Source organism: Tympanuchus pallidicinctus, unplaced genomic scaffold, assembly GCF_026119805.1.
Source record: "Tympanuchus pallidicinctus isolate F22 unplaced genomic scaffold, pur_lepc_1.0 scaffold2, whole genome shotgun sequence".
Taxonomy (NCBI): domain Eukaryota; kingdom Metazoa; phylum Chordata; class Aves; order Galliformes; family Phasianidae; genus Tympanuchus; species Tympanuchus pallidicinctus.
The window spans coordinates 8,095,615-8,110,097 of NW_026294721.1; the positions used below are offsets into that span (position 1 = coordinate 8,095,615).

The 14,483-nt window shown below is 36.9% G+C and overlaps 1 protein-coding gene across 2 annotated transcripts in view; it reads left to right on the top strand.

Annotated features, from left to right (window-relative positions):
• The window catches only part of FAM193A (family with sequence similarity 193 member A), a 98,744-nt gene that overhangs the window by 29,495 nt on the left and 54,766 nt on the right, over window positions 1–14,483 (top strand). For both annotated transcript variants that reach the window (XM_052683048.1, XM_052683049.1), the window contains exons 4-8: window positions 1,558–1,724; window positions 1,978–2,145; window positions 5,276–5,510; window positions 7,798–7,922; window positions 12,727–12,871. In XM_052683048.1, coding sequence (XP_052539008.1) covers window positions 1,558–1,724; window positions 1,978–2,145; window positions 5,276–5,510; window positions 7,798–7,922; window positions 12,727–12,871 — 840 coding nt within the window. The remainder of the gene's footprint in view (window positions 1–1,557; window positions 1,725–1,977; window positions 2,146–5,275; window positions 5,511–7,797; window positions 7,923–12,726; window positions 12,872–14,483) is intronic.

Consider the following 14,483-nt stretch of genomic DNA (forward strand, 5'->3'; position numbering starts at 1 on the left):
TGTCATGTCCAGTGAATTCCATTTGACTTGAACTGCAGTACTATACCAAAAAACCAAATCTTCACATATGATTTGGGTAGCCTTACATTTCTGATAATAGCCTGTGGGCATATACAGACTTTATTTCAGTAAGCATATCAGTGTGAAATAAGATTGTTTTTGTATAGTGTATGCAGTTAAACTCATATTAACATATGAGTTCCTATGGAGTATAATACGGAAGATTTAAGAGTATGTCCTTATGTGCCTACAGCTGAAGATTGCTAATTTTCTTACTGTTAACAAGGCTTACGGAAATTAATCCAAAAAGATTATATCAAAGGGGGTTATGTTGGTAGCTGGATGATAATATATTCTAGAGATGCCAAAGAACAGCTGGACTGAAGCACATTATTGTTCAACTGAGTAAAAAGTTCTGACGCGTTTCACTGTAACTGAGCTCAAATGGAAAAGAAATCATCCTGCATGTGCAAGCAAGGCAGAACTTGCTTTGTAAAAGTCTTGTTCAGTTAAATATACTCTAGATAAGATCAAAGTGGTTGGTATCTGGCAAGAGGAATTTTTAAAAGCAAAGTGTCCTTCAATTCCAGCAACTTTAAAAAGCACCTAACTGGGTAGTCACTTCTGGAAAAAACAGCCAGGGCGGAGTGGGGGGGAAGCTCTGAAATCTGTTCAGTCACTGTGAGCCAGAGTGTGAGTGGCTTGCTGCAGATGTTCTTGTGCTCAGGTTGCTGTTGCTGTCGTTGCCATGATGTTCTGATGCTTGATTTGCCTCAGCACCAGCCACAGTACCTGTGCATACCATTGCTGATGGATGTGTACAAGTTTGTTTTAATGTCTGTCTTATCCTGCTCCAGGATTTGGGGTGAAGCACAGAAATCCGTTCAGTTCTCATAAGCTGAGAGAGGTTTCTGCCTGGCATCACAGAAGGTGGTGGCAACCTGGGGAGGGTGTAGGAGGGTCAGTGTGCTTCAGTGGGTGGAGTGCAGTGGAGGAGCAGAAACTGGAGACCGAAATACCAGGAGCCTCTGGAGAGAGCGGTGTCATTTGTTAGCAGTGAGCAGCACTGCACACAGGAGATGGAAAGCTGCTGTGACTGGGAACTGATGCTAACATCCATTGTGGTCAAGTAATATGCCTTGCTGCTATATACAAGGAGATTTTATGCTTTCTGTGGAATGGGTTGTTAAACTAAAAGAATCAAACACACTGTCAAATAAGAGACTGAAGAGATATTACTAGTTTATGTGGTTAATTGTGGATGATGCAATCCTTCTTTTAGCTTAGTTCATTGTTTATGCTGGAGTGCATAAAAGTGATAATTATAACCAACGTGCTTCAGTTATTAGAAATGAAACTATTTACATTGCTGGCTTTCTCAGTCCATCTTGGGCATTTATTAGGCTTTTCAAAGATAAATCCTTTGTGGCCAGTTGAGTCTTCTTCCAAAAAATATTCAGCACTAAGAAATGCCATGTTATTTGCCTACATATGAACATTTCACACTTGAATCTTGCAAACCAAAGTTGCTACCAGTTGTTTTTTTTTTTCTTTCAGAGCCAAGATTTCCTTTTGCACATGCCTCTTGGAAACAGTGGATCACAGCAGGAATCTGTAGGAGGAGGAAGGATAACTGTTGGTGCTCAGACAGTGCCTGCTGCTGATCTTAACAATTCCTCTCCTTCAGACATAGCATGCAACTGTGAGGCCTGTAATGAGCGCAGGTAAGAACTGAATTCAGACTTAGAATAATGCCTGTACTCAGACTATCAGCAGTCTTGTGGCTTAAATGGGGCTATCTGACAATAGCAGTAACTTAGGGATGGTGGCTTTTATTCAATTTTTGATTTTATTTTCTGCATGTACTCTTTGGGCTGTTTTAGACATGATTTTCATGGGAAGAGTCTTCAGAATAGTGGGAATAAATACACCTGTGTGATGTACAAATTGAGAGGAGTTTTTTTGTCATGTTTGCAGAGAAATTTCAGCAGAGACTGAACGTGAATCTCAGCAGCTTCAAAATTACTGGTCAGAAGTAAGATACATGGTTCGATGTATCTATCGTCAAGCTGGGACCCCTTTGGCAGATGACCAAGACCAATCTTTGGTACCAGATAAAGAAGGAATGAAAGAGCTGGTGGACAGGTATAGCACTTCAAAAAAAACTACTTATTAAATACTAAAAGGTGTCTTTTAATGAGTACTAAATTAGTGTATTTCTTTTTTTACCAGCTCTAAGTCTGATGACTTAGAATGATTGCCTCTCAACTAGAATGAGAAGTTATAGAGGTCAGCTGTATTCCATGCAGGATTTTAAAGTACTGGATTGAGTGTGTGAAATACGTGAAAAATGTTTGTATGCATCTGCAATAGGAATATTAGTGAATAATTATGAAAAGATCCCAAAAGCATTAATCCTCAAAAGATATTGAGATGATTACTAGTAATAGTAAGTCTGTCTGGCTTGGATTTCCCCACAGGAAACACCTTTCCTTGCTGAACTAACTTGATTTTATAATAGTGATTGCATTCTGTAGTAGTTGTAGCAGCTAGAAGTCAGAGAAGGAAAAATTTGGACTTTGATCATTAGGAGAGGCAGATTATGAGAAGTTTGTTTTCTTATCAGAAATTGAAAGTGCATCTTTTTCTAGGTGTAAGTCAAGGATATGCTTTTGAATTCTTTGATTGTTTATTTGTTTGTTTGTTTTCCTTGGGAGACAGCCACACTGTTTTCTTAAGTGCTCCAGCATGTTCATTTCATTTTCTGTCCAGTTTATTGTGTGGAAAAAAGAGTAGATTCTCTTATTGACTCTGTACTTAATTTACAAAGGTCTGGCTGGACTAAGCATCCATAGTTCTTAAGCAGAGTTTCTACTTGAGACAATGCTGGTAAGGTAGAGAAATTTTTTGAAAGATTCTAATCTAGTACAGTTCTTTGTGACTGTATTTCCGAATGAGTCTTAATAAATACTTGAATAATCTTTTTGTGCTCTTGCTATAAAAACTGAACGCTCAGTTTTGAACGTGAGTTGTGTAACTGTAGAATATATGCCTTCCTGTTAGTCAGACTTGGTTTATTTAAACTAAGTGATCAAAACATGCAACATAGCTTTTGAAATCAAAGATTCTTAAATTGTAATGTAGTGTCTAATTAAAACTGAATCACAGCTATAGTTTTCCTTAATGGAAAAGCTTTGAAAACTGTAGTGCGTATTTTGTAGCTTTCTTATGTACATGGGTGCCTTTCTCTAGAACTGCTTGTTACTGTTGAGAAACATGATTAAAATATAAAAGGCAAGAAGAAGATCCCAAAAAAGAAGACTTTCAATATTGCTATGTTTTTTTCACTCTAGAATTTCTTGTAGTCTTCAAATAATGAAATAAAGTTAGGATGCTTGGATAGTACAGACGCTGGTGAGTCCAGTCTGTGATGCTGAGGTCACACAAAAATTTAACTGAACTTGTCAGTATAGGTACTGAAAATGACTTTTGTTTTTAAAAAGTAATAATGGGAAAAAAATATATAGTAGCATGCCAAATATGCTATGGCTAGTTTAAAAGGCAAATTCCTTATTAATAGCTTAATGCTCAGCTGTGTTAAATGCAATTGAAGAAAAAAATTACCTGCTTTGTTAAAAGTAAGCAGTGGTGCTAAGTACTGTCCCTACTGTACATCGTAGCAGTTCATGACAGCATGTGATAGTCTGTTTTATAAGTGATGAGGGAAGAGCAGGGACTAGACAGCAGTGAACTTATTCATTTAATCTCTTTGTTCTTCCTCACTTCCCTCCACTCCAAAAACCTGAGACAAATGCTTAAACCCCAAGCTACGGGACTTTAAATAGTACAATTTCACTTTTAAAGTGCTTCAAAGCAGCCATCGTGTCCAGTGGCTCATTCTGAGTATTGCTTTGGTAGGAAGCTCTGAAGATGGCTGACTCGGATCTTGTTCCTGCTTTTAACTTAAGTGCCCACTGAGATTATGAATTATGAAGTCCTTTTAGAGGCTGGTGACTAAACCTTTGTTAAGTGTGAGAACTCTCTTAATGTATAACTCTTCTTCTGTATGCCAGTTTAGGCTCATGTTATCTCCCCCCACCAAATAGTTGTGCCCAGACACACCATCAGCAGGAGGCAGTTCTTGTTGGACAGTGTTCACATAGTGCTTCAGCTGGAGTACAAAATTCTTCAGTGTTGGGATTTTTGGTGTAGCCCTCAAAGCACCTGTCCAGGAGCCAGAGAACCATTTTCCTCTATGTGAGGTGGTTCAAACCCATGTCTCATTTCCAGGACGGTATCAGACAGCTCTGTGCTGTCCTATGCAGGAGGTCCTGACCCTCTCAAAAGCTGTGTCTTTCAATATCTGCAATGCTTCTTACTGCATGGCTGAAAGAATGCATAGAGGGCAGTGTATATCTAGAGCCTTTATGTTAGTCTTCTTCCTTAGAACAAACAGCTGCCAAGTTCTGGTCTCTACCCTGGATTCAAAACAAAACTGAAATACAGTCACCTATCACTTCTAATGATTGCAGCTTATATGCTAAATAGTACCATAAGTCATGTTCTATGAAGGACATCATGTATGACCCTGTGAATCCTGTATTGTCTCTTTGTGTAGTAACGTGCTTTTAATAAAAGTGTAAAAAATGTTTTTGTACAGAAGATCTGCAACTTAGGGTAAGAAACTTGATGAAAGTGAGTTTAATGAATGAGTGTGTTAAAAATGTGGTAGTTGTATGAGTTGTCTCTTTCAGTTGAATTTAGCAATAGAAGAGTCACACAAAGCATTCACTGTTGAGTCCAGCCTGGCTGGTATGTGTTTAGGCAAATGCTGACTGCCTAATGTGTCAAGCTTCTCCAATAGCTTGAGGTAAAGGAATGTCCTACATACATTAATTGAGCCCAGATCTGGCTGTTCTAAGTGGGACGTTTATTAAGGCTGTATGGAAGAATATGAAGAAGTTCTAAAGAAGTATGTCTGCAAAGCTGCGTGCCAAATAAGTAAGGGTTTTTAGCTCACAACTAGTAGTGAAGCAATGAGGTCCTAGATTAATTTGTTCCTCAGGTGCAAATGTCCTTTGCTACGTAGGAATTGAGTTCCATAGTGTAGAGTTAGGGAACTGCGCTGTGTTCTCCCGAACCCAGGGTAGTTCTGTAAACCCTAATCATTGTTTCTTTTTTGTAATAATAATGATGATAACCGCTAAATGTTTTTAGGAGACTGAAAATTGTTGATTAGGTATCTTTTTTAATCACAAATATTCTAAAACTACAGGCTTTGTGAAAGAGATCCATATCAGCTTTACCAACGGTTGGAACAGCAAGCTAGAGAATATGTGCTTGAAATGAAGGTCCGTCTGCTCAGACACTTGTCACTGGGATCTAAAGTTGCATCAACATTAGCAATACAAGGGCCACCACAGGCACATCAGTTCATCTCACTCCTACTTGAAGAATACAGTGCTCTCTGTCAGGCAGCATGCACAATCAGCGCCTTCCTAGTTACTCTGGTAAGACTGAGAAAACAACCTGATAGGGGTGATGCTAGTTGAGCTGTTTCTGGGTGAAGAAGTCATCTGTGATTTGTGAAATGTAAGGTCTGTGTGCACATGGTTGGAAGTGAAGGACAGTCTGAAAATGCAAATTCCATTTTTCACAAATGGAGGTCAGACATCTCCTAAAATGAATGCATTGAAAATTGTGTGAAGGAAAAGGTGGCATGTTGTACGTGTTCTGAAATCTGCAGAATTTTAGATAACTCCACTGAAGAGTGAATCAATTTCTCCATTGATTTTTCACTCTTCTCTTGAGAACCCCATTTAAAGGATGCAGACTTCTATGTGTAGCACTAAATCAAATTGTTTTAATGTTTTTGTGTTATTTTCCATAAAAGCAAGAATTGCTACTTGGAAAGATGACCTTTTCTCAGGAATTAATATTCTGTCTAATTGTTTTTGTCAGGTGACTGTGCTGAATTGTATTGGTGGGTAGAAAATGAGCAGTAGCCTCTTCTTGTTAAACTGTCCATCATGTGCAATTAATACAGTAAACAAATGTTACTGTTGATTAATAACCTTGGTCCTTAAACCTTTTCCTATACATCCATTTCCAATAGCTGTGTCCAGTACTTCCTTTTTCTTGTAAGTGGTGAAATTTTGTGTTGCCAATTAGGTAAAAGTGATTGCCCGGGGATGTAAGAGAGGAAAAGAGCAGTAAGTAAGAGATCACAGATAAGAACTATGAGATGGAGGGGAACCTGTGTGTCACTTCTGAGGAGGGACTGTTGTGAAATGAAATTGACCGAAGCAAGATGTCTCTGTAGAAACGCAGGCATATTTGGTGCTTTTTGCTGTTGTCAGTGGTCTGTATTTATTATTCACTGCATTCTCTTTCCCAACTTTATCACTTGGATGGAGATGTGTGGTCACTGCCATTTCCCATTAATTGGCACCTTTTAAGTAATTAAATCTAGGTGCTGTAGAAAAAGTAACTCTTCAAGCTGGAGTGGCAGGGGAACTTATGAATTTTCAGCTGCAACGCAAATGGATTACAGTACCAAGGTTTGCTTTATCGCATTAGATTCACCAGTAATGAATTCAGTAGTGCCAGAATTATAAAGCCGATCAGAAAATAGTCTTCTCATATTCCTCCTCTGGTGCATATTATCAGTCAGTGTTCAAGAAAACTTTGCAGCTATAGGAAAGTAGGATAAAGACTTTGGGACAGAAGATGCCTATCTTTTCCAATGTTTCCCTTTTTTTTTTTTTTTTTTTTTTGACAAAATTCAAAAAGTAAAGCAAAAGGCCTCTTGTCTTACAAATATTTTTTTAAAAAAGCATTTTATAGTAGTTGTGAATATTTTGGAGTATTCAAACTGATACGGTGCGTTGTCTCTTGTGCAATTGGGAGGCAAAAAAAGCAACATGTCTAAACAATAACAGCTACAAGAAGAACCTCAAACTTCTCAATTCGTTTTTTAAATCTTGATATTCTAGTATTGAGATCCTATATAAACACATTAATTTTTTAAACCACCATGCTAAACAAAACTTTGAAATTCTGAAGTATTCTTTTATTTCTGGCTCCTCAAAGCTATAGTGCATAGGCCTTGCTTGCTGATCTGATAGAACAGTTGCATTTAACTTTGCTGTATGAGAGAGTCCTAATATAGAAAAAACTGTTTACTGCTATCTGTGTATGGAAGAAATTAACTTGAAAGAAAAATTGTTCCTGTCTTTGAATCGTAATAATAGATTTACTTTTTAGGTCTTGAAAAGGCATTTGTATATTAAGTAACCTTAATTAGAAAAACACTATAAAGAATGAGCAGTTGGTCCCTTGGCTATTTAGAAAAAGTGCATTTTTGAAGCAATTGCACTTTGAAAGAACTCTGCTTCACTTCTGTCAATTTTAAATAAAAATTACAGCTTTTCACTGTATGTCTGTTACTAGATAGGTGAAAAGAACTGAGAAGCAATAACTGATTCATGAAATAAATCTTACAGTGCATAAAAGAGTGTAAGCTTTCAACAGCACAGTCTGTTTTTGTTGTTTTTTCCCTATCCATGACAATTTAGAAAAGGTATGAAGCTACATCTGTTTAAAATATTAATCATTAAATAAGTGTTCTGTATTTTGAATATTAAAATGAAGTAATATCTCAGCTGGATAATGCAGCCTGTTGGTTGAGGGATTTAATGGAAAATATATATATATATATATTCTGACATGAGAAAAGCATTTTTTTTGCTTAATGTTTTATAATCTGAGCTTATTTGTGGTTGTTATTCATTATAGGAAAATGAACATTTGAAGAAATTTCAGGTGACATGGGAATTGCACAACAAGCATCTGTTTGAAAATCTGGTATTTTCTGAGCCACTCCTGCAGAATAGCTTGCCAACACTGGTGTCACAGCTAAGGTAAAGATTTAAACTTCATTTTTGTAATTTAAAGAGGAAAGCAAGATCTATGTTTGCAACCACCATTTAAAAAAACAAAAACAAAAAAAAAACAGGCAGCGACAACAAAACGAACAAGTCTGCTACTCGTCCAGCTTGATAGGTAAAAAGTCTTGTTGATCTGTTTTCAATTGAGCAACCTGCTGTCATGACTTGCTTGTCAGAATTACTGCTCTACTCTCCTTTACTTGTAGGTTACCTAATAAGATGACAGTGTCCTAGTAAAAAATATCCTCACTTGTCAAAAGGCACTGGTACTGTTTCCTTTTCTCTACAAATGAATAGATGGCTAAAAGAAAACACACACAAACAAAACAAAAAACCCACCCTAGCTATGTGCTTGTAGATTGTGTGGCATATTGCATTTCCCAGGACTTTACAATGTGTGCTTTGTTATCCAGATGGTTCTATTTGTTTTGTGTACCTGAAAGTGCTTGTTTTGTGAGGGAAAAGTATTACTGATGTAAAGAAATATTGTTATTCATCTTGAGTTCTGTTTAATCTCCCTAACGTACAGCCACATATTGCTCATGTTGACCTCTCAGACTTGTTTCTGATGAAGATGTTACTGCTCTCTGTATATTTGTCCCAAGTGTGTTGTTTTGGGTATTTTTTTCCAAGCTACGAGAACAATTTGATTTAGCATCTCAATTGCAAGAAATGTTCCTTGTGGTAAATGAAGAAACTTCTAAGTTACTCTTTTGCTAGCAGTTGTTAGAAAGGAAAGCAGGGAAACTTAATTGTCACTGGACTCAGTACTGGGTTGCTACCAAGGCCCCATTTTTCTCTTTCGGGCAGGTAATTCTGTCACTCTGTTAAACGTGTTGTTCAGTTGCATGCTTTCCCTTTGATCTCTTTGATCTGTGCTTGACTTCCCAGTACTATTTTCAGTGACGCTGTCTTCAGCCACCTTGAATGTTTTTTGCCAAGGCTTCTCTGCACTTCTTGATCCATCAGTTTCTGGTTTATTGAGGCTTTTGATACTTCACCTACAGAGATAAGAATGGTCTTATGTGAAACTTAGAGTCATTTCTTAACAAAGGTGTTGGAATGCTTGTGTTTACCTTGTTCTCAAATGCTACTGGAATTCAAACCTAAGCAAGAGAAGTTGTTTCCTTACAGATCTTCACTGTAGTGTTCATCAAGTTTTAAAGACAGAATCCTCTTCCTTCAGGAATTCCTTTCTGGATATGTCTGTGTTTCCTGGGTAGTCTTAAAGTGTTTCAGTTAAGAAGCAATGGTTTTGCCAACACTGATTCTCTTGAGCCTTGTTGAAAGGAGAGATTCAGCACAGACTTCTCCTATTCCATGATTTCTATCCTGTTTCTTCTGTAAGCATGGACTATTGCTGTTACTTTTCATATATTGCATGTTTTTTACTTATGAGCTTTTTAGTCCTTAGTCTTTCCTGAAAAATTGGAGTAATTTGCCTTCTATTGGGAATTTGGTATCTTATACAATAGAGGATATCATAGCAGAGGCCTCACTTGGGCAAGCATCAGAATCAGTCTAGCTTCTCAATCATTTCTTATTGAGTAGCAGATGAGTATTGGCTTTTTTTCACTGTTTGCTGCTGCTTTCATACCTTTAAGAACCTTTCTTTGAAGGAATAATGCCCAGTTTACAAACTGGGTTGCATTTGTAGAGTGGTGATCTGTAATGTGTACACTAGAAATTCCCAAGGAAATGAGAGGTTCAGCCATTTCAAAGAGGGAACATCTGAGTAGTTTGTGTCTAACAGATGCCATAGATTTTGTAGCTAAAATCCTTTTTATACATGCATATATTGTTGTTTTTTTAAAAAAAAATTATTTTTTGAGAGTCTGAGGTTCCTTAATCGCCTAACTGGTCTTATTTCTAGATGTTGCATCTATTAGCATTTCAACAAACAGGCTCTTGCTATTTTGCTAGTTCACAAAAGAGAAAACATTTTGGTTGGGATAGATCTTTTCACCTCTCACAGAAATATTCCTAAGCTCAGACGTCAATAGTTCTGGAAACTCTATTTGATGTGATACAATTACAATAAATACTTGCATTTTAATTGTTCCTGTAGCTGTCATGAAGAGATTGCTCTGTCTGAAATGTTCCGAAATTTGAGACTCATTTGAATAAATCCCTTATTGAATTATTGCCTTTAGCACATACTTCAATTTAACTGCAAAGCACTGGAAAACTCTTCTGAAGAGTTTGCAGGAGTGTTACGTAGTCTGCTTTTTCTACAAAAAGGCATTTTGGACTTCGTGTATTTTCTCAACAGAAACCTATTCCTCTTATAAATTCTAGGAGTAATCACCTGTTTTCTTTCAAACTTATTGAAGTACAGGTGGTCTTATTCCTTGTTTAGGATACAAAATGGACTTTTTTTTTTTTTTGCCACAGTCCAGATTGCTGATTAGACCCTTTCATTTCTTCCCACCCCATGCAAAATAACAAATGGCAATAAAGTTGTCTGTTAGGGGTATTCTTCTGGTTGTAATCCTAATTGACATGTAACCCTTTTCAATTTTGCCTTGATGCAGTTAGGAAGTCTTTCTTTTAAGCAATAGATAAAGTGCTGCCAGAGTTCCATGACAGAAGACATTGGCTTCCTTGTTTTATTCTTCTCAAGATGTGAAATAGTGTTGTTTTGGCATCTTGGCTTTATTTAGATTTTGAGCATTCACCCCTTTCTTTCATCCCTTAGCTAAATTACTACATCATTTGTATGTCTCTGGCTTTTTCAGAAGACTTGGAATTATCACAGCACACCAACTAAAGTGTTTATCAAACATGTTTGACATCTGCAAGATGTTCTCTTAAGGGCACTTAAATATAGGCAGTCTTGGGGGGGAGATGTGTTAACTAGATGATACAAGGTTAGCTGTTCCAGGGCTGGTCATCTACTCAGTGTGGACTAGCAGGATCTTAGCAAACTGCAGCATGTTCTGCTGCCTTTGGTTTCTTTAGGAGTTGTGTTGAGTTGTGCAGTCTGCAGACAGCAATAAGAACTGCCCATATGTTTAGAAGCAATTAATCAATCAGGAGGACTTTTAGATCAGACACTATAATTCGTAAGGGTTTATTTTCAGTATTTAAAATAATCCTATCACCTATTTGTTTACACATGCCTTGGGGATTCCAATACATTTAATGACAGCATGTAAATGTGTTGATCTCTACTCAAGAGTCACAGTAAAGATTGAAAGTATTGACTCTGCTGCATTGTTAACAGAAATCTTTTAAAAAGTTTTACTTGTAAATTCAAATCCTACTTAAGTTAGACTTTATGCAGAACTGATCTTTGTAAGAGTAGTACTATTCAGTGGCAGCTCTGAGAATAAATTTGACTCCTGTGAAGTAAGGATCAGAATTTTGCACAATGTTATATAAAGAAAAACCACAGGTTTAGGAATAGGAGTGAATTGTGATCTAAGATTAGGAATTGTCAGTGCTTGGACTGATATTCTGGAAAAATCATGAAACATTGATTCTTAAAATGGCCGTATGCCTTTGAAGTAGTTTTTGCACCCTATCATAGGAGGATTTCCTGAGCTTCTAGTGTACAGAATTGTTCACATAGCCTTCTAAAGTGGTTGTGTTGCAGGTTGCAAAACCAACAATATGAAACTTGAGTTCATTGGTGAAGTGATGTTTAAGGGCCGTAAGTTAATGATGGCTGAGTTGTCTGTTCAGTTTGTTTATACTTAATTGCCACCTTAAATTTAAGGGCTCATAGGCAGGTGATAGGTTCTTGGTTTGGATTAGCATCCTGTTGTGGTTGAAATCTGTGACAAACCTCCCAGAAATGCTGGATCTTGGCTTTGATGTCAACTGTTAAGATGTTTGGGATTTGGTTTTGGCAGTGGCTTGTCAAGCCCTTCGACCAATGTACAACCTCTGTGCCTAGTTAAGTGTCAGCTGGTTTCTCCTTAATTACCCAGTAAGAGTAATGTTGAGAAGCTTTAGTCTGTACCAATTCATAGGTCATTACAGTTCAGTGTGCTTTAATCTTATACCTAAGATAATTTTGACTTCTCCTTGTTTTTGTAGTCAAGATTTAGGGAGCTTGCTTATTTACTTGAGTCATTGTGATGATGTGCTTTACAGCAAATACCATAAATAAGTAAATCAATTACGAAAGCAAAGTATTTGAAAAGAAATGAAGTCTTTTTCCTGGGACCCCTTTTGGGGACAGCCATCAGTGAATGGCATAAATGCATTTTGAAATTGATGCTGCATCTCAAGTGTTAGTAGATTACTGCATACAACCAAGTTATTTCTCTTGCATCATTTCACAGTGTTTTCCCCAACTGGACCTCCAGTTTGTCTAGTAATGTTTTTAGCATTGATCATGAGAGTTCAGATTAATGAGCTTCTGGCTTTATTTTTACAATCTAACTATTCAGTAAACAGCCAACAGGTATATTTAGCCTGTAGGATTTGAAAGGATAAATATATCAAGCATCGAAATTTTGAGAGTAAGTATTGCTCAGAAGGGTTGACATCTGGTTACCCATGGGAAAGAGGCTCCAGAAAGGTTGCACTTCCCACATTCTTTCTATTATTGCTTATAGAAAACTGGAACAATTGTTGGGTATTTTTTGAAAAATGACTAAAAGTATTCATTTTGAGATGCAGGCAGCTACGTGGGCCTAGGTGTATCAATAATTGCACTTCAACACTTTATGGACTGGTAGAACTATGTGTGATTGTTTTTATTGGTTTATTTTTTTTTCTTCCAGTCAAATATCTCATGTGTAACAAGTGCTGCTTGATCTTGTAGGCTTGGAACAACACACGATTCCTGTAGTGAAGATATGTATAGTACCTTGCTACAAAGGTATCATCAGCTGGAACAGGAAATGGGGCAAGTTGCTGAAGCATGGCTTGAATGCCAGAAAAGAATAGATGATTATGTTGATGAACAGGTAAGAACTGTGTAAACAGTTTCATGACTAATTATGTTGGGAGTGGCCCATGGAAGGCTGTGCCTCTGGTGATGAATTTCTTTGGTATTGCTTTCCAGAGCTTTGAAGCTGCAAAATGTAACCTTTTTAGTGATGTCGGTCTTTCAAAATAGAGAAGAACTCTAATATGCCAGAATGGAACAGTAATTTTACAAAAATACCATCAAGTTATTGTAGCAAGTTGTTATGCTGTGGCTTGGAGATATTTTTGAGTGGCTTTCGTCTATAAAACACTTGTAGTGCATGAATATGAAACTTTCTTCCCTGGTTATTACTAGGGGGAGAAAAATCCCTGAATACTAGGCTTCAAAAATAATTCCATTGAGTGAAATTAATAAGAAGAGATGGCTTTAAAATGACTTGTATTTATACGTGTTTTGTAGCATGACAGTGACCTTTGTACAGCTTTCAAAAGCAGAGCTTGTAAGTCTCACTACAGAAGTATTTGAGACATCTGTGGTCACCTGCTTTTTAATTGTGTTCACAGCTTATTCTGTGTCTATGCTGTTTTACAGAGCGTGGTGTTACTGTTCTGATTCGTATATTATCAAGAGCTTGCTTTTAGAAAAGTTTGCTGTTTATTTGGAAAGTTTACGTTTTCCTAAAGTTACTTGCTTTTTGTCTCTAGTTCAAACAACTTGAGTAACTGAAGGTAGAGTTTTATAGATCTACTTGTATTTTGAAGTTTTATGAGCATTACAAGTACGGAGATCTAATGTAAGTCTTACTAATGCTGCGCTACTCTTATGAGTAGTAAGATGCCTTCAAGTGTTATAGTAACACTGTAAAATGTCCTTCAGTGGCTCTTCTGTGTGATAAAGATTTAAGTAAATTTCTAGTAATTTCAGAGCCTTCAAGATGGAGATGATGCATAACTAACTTTATTTTTGGAGATTGTTCTATAGTTAGGGTCTGCATCACTGAGCTATCAATTACCAAGTTTTCTCTTGGTCAGGCTGCTTTTGTGCACCTAAATTATAGATGGCAGCTCAGTGAAATTTCTTATGTTGTGTAACTACAATTCATTTTCCCTATGATATCAGGGTGCTGTGGCTGTCATTGCTGTCACAGTAAGAAAGGGATCCCAATTCAGTTCTCATCATGTTGGAACTTAAATATTAATACGTTCTATAAAAATTGGTAATTTGCACATAGACAATTTTCACTGTCTCTCATTAAAACCTATGTTGATGTTATCTGTGGATGGTTATTATACTTAATCAAAAATGTGCAATTCAGTATGACCATCTTACCTGCATTTGCAGGGATATTTTTGTCAAGTAGAAATTGGAGAGCCCAGCTACTATGGAAACTGTTGATCTTAACTGTGAATGCATGTTCATTTTTTGCTTCTTGGCTCAATAAAACAGTTAAGTTCTATTGCTGGTGTATCAAAGGTTAGAACACGCAGATCAGCACAGATAAATGATCCTTCTTTGTCTTTGGAACTATACCTCAATGTTCAGACAAGGAATCAATGGAGATAATACAGATCTCTCCTATGGTGTTTTGATGCTTGTTCTATACGAATAATGCAGTTTTTTAAAAGACTGTAAGACAGCTGTATCACACA